This window comes from Apostichopus japonicus, chromosome 8 (assembly GCF_037975245.1).
Source record: "Apostichopus japonicus isolate 1M-3 chromosome 8, ASM3797524v1, whole genome shotgun sequence".
In the NCBI taxonomy this organism is placed as follows: Eukaryota; Metazoa; Echinodermata; class Holothuroidea; order Aspidochirotida; family Stichopodidae; genus Apostichopus; species Apostichopus japonicus.
The window spans coordinates 21,855,021-21,867,250 of NC_092568.1; the positions used below are offsets into that span (position 1 = coordinate 21,855,021).

General features: G+C 37.6%; 1 protein-coding gene across 4 annotated transcripts in view; it reads left to right on the forward strand.

The window, feature by feature from the left end:
- LOC139971045 (girdin-like) overlaps positions 1–12,230 on the forward strand; it is an 82,070-nt gene that overhangs the window by 47,171 nt on the left and 22,669 nt on the right. For all 4 annotated transcript variants that reach the window (XM_071977202.1, XM_071977204.1, XM_071977205.1 and 1 more), the window contains exons 7-14: positions 2,593–2,826; positions 4,747–4,905; positions 5,412–5,697; positions 6,777–8,095; positions 8,852–8,979; positions 10,064–10,153; positions 10,619–10,759; positions 12,109–12,184. In XM_071977202.1, the coding sequence (XP_071833303.1) occupies positions 2,593–2,826; positions 4,747–4,905; positions 5,412–5,697; positions 6,777–8,095; positions 8,852–8,979; positions 10,064–10,153; positions 10,619–10,759; positions 12,109–12,184 (2,433 nt within the window). The remainder of the gene's footprint in view (positions 1–2,592; positions 2,827–4,746; positions 4,906–5,411; positions 5,698–6,776; positions 8,096–8,851; positions 8,980–10,063; positions 10,154–10,618; positions 10,760–12,108; positions 12,185–12,230) is intronic.

The following is a 12,230-nucleotide window of genomic DNA, read 5'->3' on the forward strand; positions in this document are numbered from 1 at the left end:
CTTGCAGGCGCGTAGCCAAGGGGGGGCGAAGGGAGCAGCCGCCCCCCCTTGAGCATATTTAAAAAAATTTTTTTAATGTTTTTATGATATTGCTAGTATTTTCCAAGAGAAAATGCTAAGATGCACCTTACAAGGCCTGGGAAGTGACATTTCCAGCGATCTGGGAGGCATTTTGAGCCAAAATTTTCTTGTACGCTTTGCGCCAACCATGGTGGCGCTACGCTTAGATAGTTTGCAATGCCGAATCTACAGTTTCGCCCCTCCCTTGGCAAATTCCTGGCTACGCGCCTGAACACTTGCTTTCAAAAGATTTTGAACTATCAAAGGGAATTCAGTCATGGAGGAACGGCTGTGGAAAAATGGTTTAATGAAATTAAAAAAATAAAAATATTCTAAAAAAAAATGATATGATGGAGGAAAATTTAAGTTTCCAGTAGGGTCAAACTATATTTAATGATCACAGTACAATTGAACAGTTGTTTTCATAAGATATAAAAATTTATTAGACTACTGTCACAGAGAAAAAAACATGTGCAAAAAATGAAAAAAAGATGAAGTTTGAAATGATTTACCAGAGTTGTGTGCTAAATCCCAACAGAAAATGAACCAGACCGTGTCTGAAAATGTGTCTGAAGTTACAGTCAAATTTAGAGAGGGTTAATATTTAAAGCCTGGGATAAAATAGCAACTAAGAAAGCAATGTTTTTAAGCTGGGAAAATAGTGTAGCATACTTGTCAAGTCTGTCGTTGATACTAGAAATGAAAGTGATGATTGAACTGTTTTGCATAGCAGTGCTTACTATAGTTTATAGATGTTAGATACTACCCTTGGAACAAACAGTGTCTCTTTTAGTAGAGTTTGTCATAAAGTACATGGTTTGTGTATGACTATAATGAAAATAGAAAGTGAAATATTGTTTCTATTATAGTCTGATTAATTATTAGAATAGATTTACGCTACCTGTTTAAATGTCCTTTAGACTGTATGTATGCAGCAACAGGGATTAATGTGTTCTCTACTGCCTAACAAAATTGAAATTGTACACAGGAACTATATAGAATTTATAATAAGAATTCAAAGCCTTCAAAATTGCTACACAAATTATTCCCTGAGCAATGAAAACTTCTCTTAAAAAAAAAAGTGTCTATTCTATAAAAACAATACTATTATCGTAGGACCTCTTGGGAGGTCGATCAGGGGTTGAACTCCTTTTTGTTGTTGTTGTAAACTTCTCTTCACTCATATGTTACTTCTGTTAGTAAGAACCCCCCCTCCCCCCCCCAAAACAAAAACAGACATTTAAAACAATATCAATGATGTCATTGTTTTGAGGGTATCATCATGTATGATTATGTAGCAGATAATAATAAATTATTAACACATGATTTCATTCATGGGGGTGGGGGGTGTGGGGGGGACAATATCAACTGTCTTGACTGCTCTGGGAATGTAGCAGAACCAAGCAGTAGTAAATGATAAAATTTCAGTCAATCTTTTCAATGATTTCTTTTTTTAAAGTTGCTTTGTTGCAGTTAGAGCTTGTATGTGAAGCATGAAGACTAGCAACAAATCAGTTCTTGAGATTGGTTTTGGTTGATACGTGGCACAGCTGATACTTTAAAGGAAATATATTATTATTATTACAAACAAGCATTTTTTTTGTCATTTAATCACTGTCAGTCAGACACAGGCTTGGGGCGATTACATCTGAATGTAATCGATTACGATTATATTGTAATGTAATCATGATTACATTGTGGTTACTTGCACAATCCTCTGCATATCTGTTTATTATAACTCTCTGCAGGGAAATAGGGCAATGAAATAGGGCAAAGGAAGGGCATTTACAGTATATACGGACAAAATTGTGGAAGTATATCTACAATTCCTACCAGGCATTACACATTTATGCCTTAACATGTTTAAGATGTGTAACCCATAAGTCCAGTAAAAAATACAATTTAAACGGACAATTAAACAGACAACCAGTTGTGTATGCAAAAGGATTGTGAACGCTGAGAGGCAGCATTGAACAGAATAATTCAGGTGATAAAAAATCCTTGAATATGGCGATCAAATCCCCAGTACTTCTTAGTATAAGTTTATAGTGCTAGAGAATTCTAGAAGCAGGAACACTTCTTTGGTCACACTAAAAGCCAATAGTAAGAATTAGTTTTAATCATTTCTACTAATTTTGCCCTTCTCATTCAAATTTCACTGTAATCATAAATGTAATACGATTACGATTACTTTGCCCCTGTAATCGATTACGATTACGATTACTTTGTAATTTTCACAAAAGTAATCAATTATGATTACTTCAAAAAATGTAATCGATTGTAATCGATTACGATTACTGATTACGATTACCCCAAGCCTGGTCAGACATTACAGTAATTTCATGGAAGTTATTCAAATGAGGATGAGATGACATCTACCTTATCTACCCTCCCCCAAGTGACAATCTTCTCCCTGTGGAGGAAGGGGGGGGAGAGGTGCAGGAAATTAACACTTGTTATAAGGAATTGTGCAATTTGATGCCTGTGAGATTTATTTATTTGTTTATTTGGACCATTTTTTTTTTTTTTCAGATCATTATAGAACTCAGTCAGGAGAAACCAGACCAGAGTTTACCGTACGCACCGTCTCCGGTCAGTCCTGTGCCTTCCCAGGACAAACATCGGCAGGTGACCATCGACCTAGCAGAGACCAAGTCAAAGCTCAGGAGGCTACGGCAAGAGGTAGAGGAGAAGAACGAGGTGATCTTAGAATACAAAGAGGAGGCGGAGAAGATAAATGTCACCCTTCAGCAACTCAGACAAGAGGTAGAATAACTAATTACTGATTTTGGTTTTATTTTCAGTAGTGAAAGTACAGCTTTGTTAGTTTTTGTTGTTGGGTCATTCCATGTCAAATCAACCAGTGGTCCCCAGGTGACCCTCTCAGATTTAGATGAAACTTCATCAGAATGATTGAATGTGGCCCAAATGATCACGTACAAAAAGTTAAAATCAAACTCCGTAGGTCAGATAGCATACCAAATTTAAGCTCTCTACCTGGTACAAAGAGTGAATTATTAGCTTTCAAAGTCGAAAAAATATCACAATAGTCACTTTTCGCGAATCCCGCATGCACAAAATGGCCATTTCGACCAAATTTCAATGGGCTTTATCTCGGAAACAACATGGAGTATGATTTCAATTTTTTGTATGTGTTCATTTGGGCCATAATCAATCATTCTTATGAAGTTTCATCTAAATCTGAGAGGGTCACCTGGAAACTTGTCAGAAAATTGGTTGATTTGAGGCGGAATGACCCTGTTGTTAGTTTGTACAGCCTCTTGAGTAGCCAACTCTTTCTCCAGATAATGGTGCATCTTCAACCTCGTCGTCGTCGTCATCATCAAGTAATGGAAGTGTTCTTGTCTTATTGTAGTATGGACACATTGTAAATTTTGATAACAAACTTTCCCAAATTTCTTGACAGAATCATCCATATAATCTACTTCGACAAGAAAATGTAAAACTTAAAGTCTAAGTGTACAACATTTTCTCATAGCAGGTATACCCAGCCTAAGCTGTTAGAGGCCTTTAAATAAGCTAGGCAGATATCTAGTCATGAAGTGTACTTGATTACTTTCATTTGGTAGGGTATGAGTGAATGGCTAAACGCTTCTCTTTATAATCGACAGAAGTGTCGGATCTGTCCATCTTTTTAAGGGCACATAAGAAATTTGATAAACTAGTTAAGTTTTTATCGAACCACATCCTGGTATCATTCAGGATGTGTGCTGCCACATTGGAGCAACCGCTAGTACTAACACTCAATACACTCCAAACATTGTGTATGTTTACTTTATACCGATCCTTATCAACCTACATTCCATTTTGAAATCAGTTGTGCATATCATTTTCATGATCTTGTTTAGTTAAATTAAGGCGTAACTGTAAGCAGACACATATTAGATTGCTTATGTTCCATCCTGTGTTGGCTAAGGATTTCTGTGAAAGGGGAACACATTCAAAGAAGAAACCTTTATGATCTTTATGAAATTCATGATGATGCTTATGTCCTTTGCTCTATAAAAGGAAGCTTTTGAAACAAACAACATAATCAGCAGATTTTGAACTGGAAATTCACTCTTAACCTTTATATGATAATTGAATGTGGTCAATGCTCACTTTCTTGGAAAAACAGGAATTAAGAATTGTGTTTTGGTGTAAAATTTAGAATAGAAAATAGAGAACAGTACAGAAAAACAAGAGTTTGTGCTGCATAACGAAGAAATATTGTTTGATATATGGGATGGAAGTTACTAACATGCTTCCAATCGCAAAACAGCGCAGTGTTATAAAATGGCAACTTTCTATGAAAATGATTGGTTATGATGTTTTGCCCTATGAAGGAACTTATTGAAGCAAACTACACAGATAGCATGTATTTAGGCTAATACACAGACAACACAAAGGGGTTCTCTCTAGGTGTTGTGGCTCACTAGATTCATGTTCAAGTGCAGATTTCTTGCAAGGTCCAATGAGCGATATCATTGCTCATGGTCTAGCTGTGAGTTTACACATTGTATTTACCAGCGTCCCTGTATGTCACAGAATAAAAGCTAACAATATTATTGCAATAAAGATAACAGATGCTGTGTTATAATCTGAAAGTTGAAAGAGAGATGCCAGGGTGCCCATGCTGTGAGAGGAATTAAATAATGACTAATACTTTTCCACTGCCACCCCTAGAACCTGGAACTAACCCAAGATGCGAGGGCCGCAAGAGCCTACAGGGATGAGTTGGACGTGTACAAGGAGATGGCTCTGAAATCAAGACAACTGGAAGTGGAGGTTACAAAATACAAGGAGAAGATGAATGAGATGGATTACCTGTCAAAAAGAGTTGAGGTAAAAGATAGGTTGGAAAAAGAGCAGAGGATGGTGATGCTTGGGGAGGGTGGGGTTGGGGGGTTTGGGAGGAGTTGGGTAGGATGGACAAGGAAAACATTGGATTTGTCCAGTGACAAACAAGCCTTTCTTGTTAGGACGTGTTGGATAGAGTATGTGAGGTAAGATCAATGAGAATTCTAAATAGATCTACCTACATGAGTTATAAAGCAGTTCAATGTGGCAAAGAGAGCAAATTCTTGACCATGTTTGTCTGATTTAGGGGGAGGAACAGGGGGATGCAAGGGGGAGGGGTGATAATATTCGGCAAGATTTACTTGATGCGAATGTTTGACAGACATGCAGAGAAGCAAAAGTAGAAATGAGATTGAGGGAATACTTATTGACTCCTCCCCCACACCCTTTCTCTCTCAAAATATGATTTATACACAATTCTGTTGAAGTTGTACTGATGGACCACAACGGGTACCTTTAAAGCCGTCTTTCTCTAAATCTCATTTTTACAGGAATTGCGAGATGACAACCAGCTTTTAAGTGAGACCAAAACTCTTTTAGAGGAACAGCTTGAGACGGCTCAGGGAAAGTTGGAGCATGCACGAGAGGTTGAATCGGAGAACATCAGCCTACAAGAGCAGGTGAAAGCTTTAGAAGGGACCCAGGATGAAGACAGAAAGAGGATGCAGCAACTCACAGAGGAAGTGTCATCTCTCAGACTGGCGCACAACCAAAGTATCTCCGAGTCCCAATCTCTCGGATTAGAACTGGAGCAAGCCAAGAATGAAAGCACGCCAGGTATGGGAATCATTTCAAGGTTTGAACAGTAAACTAACAACAAGCCTGAACTTTTAAAGTGGTAGTGAGGGGTGACTGTAAACTCTCCCTTCATTTAACATATGAGAAAATAATTTAAAATTCAAAGACATCCTACAAGATGTCATAAATAAAAAGTCACTCACAAAGAGCAAAAAATTATTAGAAATTCTTCTGTTAATTTTGGAGGTAGAGGTATGCTACATTGTAGTACAAACTGCAATAGAAGTATGTGTTTATATCACTTAACTTGGGCTGTGACCCTTACATGAGCTGGCCGTTCAAGTCTTTAAATGCCTCATTTGGTAGTTACAAGGTAACTCTTGGCTTTGTTTTACTTGAATAGCTTGTGATATTTCTGGGTAGACTTGTATCATTTATGCAATCATATTTGTGAAAAATTATGATGAAATAACCAATTGGTGTGATACATGATTATTCCCTCCTTTTTGTACAGCTATTACCACTAGAGTGTGTAGTGCATTACATAAGCCTAGGCCTATATTTGCGTTCAAGGTTTTTACCTTTACTTACATTTACATTAATGCTCATGTAACGTGTGATAAATGTGTAAACGTGATGGCAGTTTTAAGTTACAAACCTCTCTCACACAGTCTTCTAGATTATATTCCTCTCACATAGTTCAATTTGATATTTTAAAGCGAAAGACTGATTTTTTTTCCCTCAGACCGGTAACTCATGAATTATGTAAAGTCATTATCTTTGGACGAAAATTTGTAACTGTACTTTTTGGAGCCAGCTAAAAGTATGATGGTAAATGTAATTGATGATTCATTACATAGAAGCAACCTACAAGTGCAAAGAACATCAAGATGTTTGGCAATGTAAATAGAGATCTTAGACTATCAATTTTTTTTTCTTTTTTTTTATATTCTGTTTTCTCTCCTTGGTAAAGAATGATTTCTACTCTTTCGATGTCGTTGAATTATCAAGTTGAAATTACCAAGTTGTATTTAACCTTTCCCCTGCTATGGGATGTGTTATTGACTGTGAAAGGAAGACCTGCATTAACAAATAAATATTAAAATATGTTTACACAGGAAACAATTCATTTCTGTCTGAATACAACGCCTCGGCGAGTACCCAAGCCCTCAAGCTAGAGAAGGAAGTCCAGAGTTTGAGGAAGGAACTCCAGCGAATGAATCAACAGAACAAGAAATACCAAGAGTCTAGCACCAAGGATATGAAGAGCGCTTTGGAGTTAGAACAGATGATCAAGCAACTTAAAGAAGAGAAATCCCAGGCAGAGGAGAGCGCCCTCATTGCTACCGAAACCCTCAAAGGAAACCAAGCAGAATGGGAGGCAGAGAAGGAACAGTACGATACAACCATGGAGTCGTTACGGGAGAGGAACCAGAAGGACATGAACCAACGGATCAAGGACGTCGAGGAAGAAAATAAGAGGTTGAACGAGAATGTCCGACAAGCGCAGACGCGGATCACCAAATTAGAACTGAACAATAAACAACTTCAGAAGACGTGCGGCAAATTGAAAGAAAAGGTGGAGAGGACAGACGTCGTAGAGAAGCACAATTTAGAATTGGAGAACGAGAAAGAGACGATGAAACGTAAGATAGAGATGCTGACGTTAATGTGTGAGAAATTTGACGAGGTCGAAAGAACGAACACAGAATTAGAGGTGGAGAACTCGAAATATGAAAAGACCGTCGAGAGTCTGACCTCCAAAGTTCAAAGATACGAACAGGTGGAGTCCGAGTTTGTCAAGGTCAAAGCGAACGAAAGCAAACTGCAGAGGTCTTTAGGTGCCATGAAAGATGCAGCTACGAGAATAACCACTCTGGAGATGGAAAAGGAAGAATTAGACAGGCGGAATCGACAACTTCAGAAGAACATAGATAACCTCAAGGCCACGCAGGAGAGGTTGAGCCAGCTGGAGGTGGAGAACGTCCGTCTGGACACGGATAACAAGAGACTAGAAAAATCCGTTTCCATGGGGAAAGAAAAGTATTCAAAGTTAGAGAAGGAGAACCAGACTCTAGAAACTGAAATCCAGAAACTCAAAAAGACCATCGATTCTCTGAAACTTTCAAACAAGAAAGCAGAGGAGATCGAGAAAGATCTGAGAAACGTAGAAGTAGAACATTCTAACTTGGAGACGGAAGTCAAGAAATTGGAAAAGGAAAACAAGAGGTTAAAACAGTCGCTGGAGAGCCGGGAGACACTGGTGGACGAGTCGAACGCCAAGGTGACCAGTCTAGAACAGGAAATTAAGATGCTACAGAGGACAGTCAGCAAATCAAAGGACGCCGAGTTGAGGTCAAAGGAATATGAGAAGGAAAACAAAGAACTGCTGAAGCAGGCTACCATCGAGAAGAAGACCATGTCTACACTTCGGGAGGTACGCCCTCCTCATTTTTTCGACAGTTTTCAGTCATAGCTATCATTTGCTTACACAAGGTAGTGTCTGTATAGTATAATTTTTCATGTCTGAGGAAGGCAATAAACATTACATGATACATCCCCTCTTAAGATTAAAGTTGTGGTAAAAGTAGTTGGCCTGATGTTTTGATCCTAGCAGGATCTTCTACAAAAGCTGAATGACAAGTAATAGTAACAGAAGGGACAAAAACACGCACAGAATACAGACAGGTTAATGAGCATGGTGAACACAAACAGAAAGATGTAAGGGGATTAGTAGACAAGGGATGGAGAGAAGAAAGAAATAAACCAACAGGGGAAGAGGAGAGGTAGGAGATAAACAGTGGAGGGACAAAGAGAGGATTAAAGTTGTCAGGTTTCCACTTTTCTGTCAGTCTTTTGCTTAGTTGACTATTGTTTTCCACATATGCTACCCTTTAAAATTCAATCTGAACACATTTCAACCCTTCAACAAAAAATAAAATTCTTATTTGCCTTTGTCATAGCTGCTGTCAGTATCCAGAAAAAAACAAAGCGATCGTGGCAATATACCTAAAATAGCTCTCTAGTTTTACTCATATCATCTGTCTTTCTGCTTACCAAAAAAAATTCGTTATCAGATACCAGAGTAATCTTTTCAAGGATGAGAAAATTCTCGTGTGGTAACATGATGTTTTGAAATTTGGATGGAAAGCTCACGATTTACTTTCCCTGATTTATTGATTTTGCCCTCCAGGAGTTCGTAAACGAGAAAATACAGAGGCAACAGCTGGAAAATGAGCAAGAACGACTGACTTCGGAGCTGGAGAAACTGGGCTTGGATCGGGAGAAATTATTGCACCAAGAACTGAACCAAGATGAAACGTAAGGAGAATCAAATTGCATTCCTTCATCATTGTAGTCGTCGGGCTCAAGTTACTTGTAACCGAGTGGTAGATATCGATTGTTAAGGCTTCTCTGGGGAGTTTGTGGGTTAATCAACCTCAAGAAGGGACTCGCACTTTGCTGTAATGAGCTTGTTAACCTAAAACAGATCTTGCCAGTTGGCAAAATGTGATGAGAAAGGGAGAGGTTGAAGAAAATATAAATGAACGACAAACTGAGACATATGTCAGTGGAGATTACACATGAATGCTTACATGAAAATTGAAGAGGAGGAATGCTTCTGCACTGAGCAGCACTACCCTTATTAAAGATGACAATATTAAAAAAAAAAAAAAAAATGCTGAAGAAAAAAAAATGGGAGAAACTTCTTTGCAAGTAGTATTTTTTTAAGGGGGGGGGATGGATAATTTGTAGTGGCATGATATAATAGGAATGTCTCTGTAACTGTAATGTTATGAAATAAAATGCAAGTTTATCCTTCACAAGAGTTTGTATTCCAACACATAACAGCCATTACAGCTTCTTCTTGATAGAGATCTTTGTAGAAATCACACCATAGTTTTTCTTCACAATATTGGATCTCTGGAATACAAAAATTCTCCTAAAAAAGGAATTCCCTCTTAATACTTCATTCATATTCTCATCGAAGCTAAATTTATCTTATAAATCTGTGATATCTCCGAAATGGAATAAAGAAATTTCCTTAGCTGTTTGAGGAAGTTATTCATGACAGTTATCTCTATCACTTAGACCGATGATTAGTGTTGGGTTTGTCTCATTTAAGGTTGGGGGTTGAACTTTGTCAGTATTTCAGTCCCACAAGGAAGATATAAGAAAAAAACCTTTGCCTCCTAAATTTTTGTGATACATTTAGCTTTAATCGGTAGTTTGTCAACAATTTTCTTTTGTCCTTTTATGGAATAAGTGATTGAGGTCCGGTGATGATTGTATGAGCGTTATGATATTTAAAAATGTAAATGTCTTTGGCAATTTTTTTCTTATTTTGTCAACGCCGATTTTCTGTACTTCTCAATTTTTTGTTGTTGTCTTTAATTCATTCCAGGCGATACAAGGCTCTGGAGAGCAAGATGGACGAGGCATTAAAGAAGAATTTGGAAATTAAAGAAGAGAAGATTAAAAATCTGGAGACAAGGTTAGGTGTCCAATTTTGACGGTTACATGTATTATTTATTCTCAGAGGTATTTTGGATTTGGCAAAGGAATCATGGAGTTGAATATTGTAGCCAATAGTTTCCTTTCTCTTGTATGAAATTATTTAAAATAGCTCATTCTGTCTTCTATAGTATGTATGGTAGTAGGTATGGTTTCTATGCACTCTTGTAGTTGCTAATTAATATTCATTTAGTTAGAGGGTGTCATGAGAGAGCCACAAAAAAAATGTGTGAAAATATAAATGCTGAAGTCGACTGTTTTATTACCAACAAATGTTACCAATGGTTTGGCATTTTAGTGGACATAAAAGCCATTATGGAATATGACAATTATTTCTAAAATCATATCCCTTTATGTATTAACAGCTCAATGCATTATACTCTAGCAGTTCCTTGTACTCAGTAATAGAAACCTTCATAGACATTTCATCCCCTTTCTTTGCCAGGTGGAAGGAGTCTGTAAGTCGTAACCAAGTACTCTCGGAGGATTTGAACCAAGTCAAGAGAGATTACGAGAGATTGCAGAATCAACTCGCAGAAGAAAGATCAAAAGCAGGGTCTAAGACCAAAGAAGATAAAAAAGTCAAGTACGAGTCTCCATTTATTCTAGAAAAAATCTACAAAATCTGTTTTGTTTATTTTATGTGCTCCTGTTAACAGTGGCGGAGCTAGGGGTATTGGTCAGGAGGGGCGAGAAGGGTCTGTAGGGGCGCTTTCGACACTATCTAAAAGGAGTGCCACCACTGGTTGGCGCTTAGCGTACAGAAAATTTTTGAGTAAAGGTACTCCCTAGATCGCCGGAAATGACCCTTTCCGGGCCTGGCTAATTTGCAGATAAACGAAGAATAAATAGGTGTCATCGCCAAATTACACCAACAAAATGTGACAAATGTCAATAAGTAGATGAGAGGGCAATAAAAAAGTCAATAATCTAGAATAAGTAAAAAGTGGTTAAAGCTGAAAAGGGCGCCAACAGTCCATTTGAGTCCGTCAGGGGGACATCCGCCCCCCCTGACTGTATGGACGCTCCGCCACTGCCTGTTAAATTGTGCATAATAAAACCAATTCAAATAATCCTTTGTATGGTTGTACACATTGTCACTGACACTAAAAAGGCAGATAGGATGAACAAAGAACTTGTTTTCACATTAAAACAGTTACTTCAAATTTGTGTTCTAACAGATGATATGGTATGTTAGAAGCTACCTTTCTGTTACTATTGGTAATCTCTGCTATTCCAATGTTTTGTAGGTGATGTGGTAAACCCATCAGTGGAAAATGTCCTGTTGTCATGGAAACTTGTCCTTGTGTGTCCTTCTAGTTTGTCCTTACAGTTGAAATATTTACTTAGCTGGAATGTACATTGAAATTTTGTTCGTATATTTAACAATAATAGGAGTTTACCTCTCGTCCTGTTTGAATAAATGATTGTGCGTTATAGGATGTAAAGAAAAAATGGCCTTTTTCAACTTGTCTGAAAATATGGCGTTGAAATGGGATTTTTACCTATACTAATGAAGAAGTCATTGAGAATCATTTGATGTAAGTTAAGTTTCACTTATCAATGAATTTTGTTTTAAATTAAGCAGTTTAGTCGATCATTCTATCCACACTGGTTTCGATTGTTAGCAGCCTTCTGGTTGTTCTAATTTGCTGTATTTTTTTTTCGCCCCTCTTGTCTTTAAACTGTCGTATCTGAAGATAGATATTCAGTTCATTCAACAAAAGTATTCCATATGTTCTATTCCTGGAGGAATAGAAAAAAAAGAAGAGTTCATAATGAGTTGTAAGGGAAACCTGAGAAAGCAAAGGATTATTCCATTTCCCATTCCATGTTTTTTTAGTTTATTTCTTATCTCTACAATTACCTGTAATTTTACCTCTACAAATAAAATTACGTTTCATCTTTGTTTGTATGTTTGTTTGCCGTTCACAGACGAACAGACAGTGACCGACAGAGTACCAAAGAGGTGATGAAGATGCAAGATCATCTGGTTTCTGTCGAGAGGACGGTGAGCTTCCCAAAGTTGTTTCCGCTTTCCTTACTCCCTTGTGAAA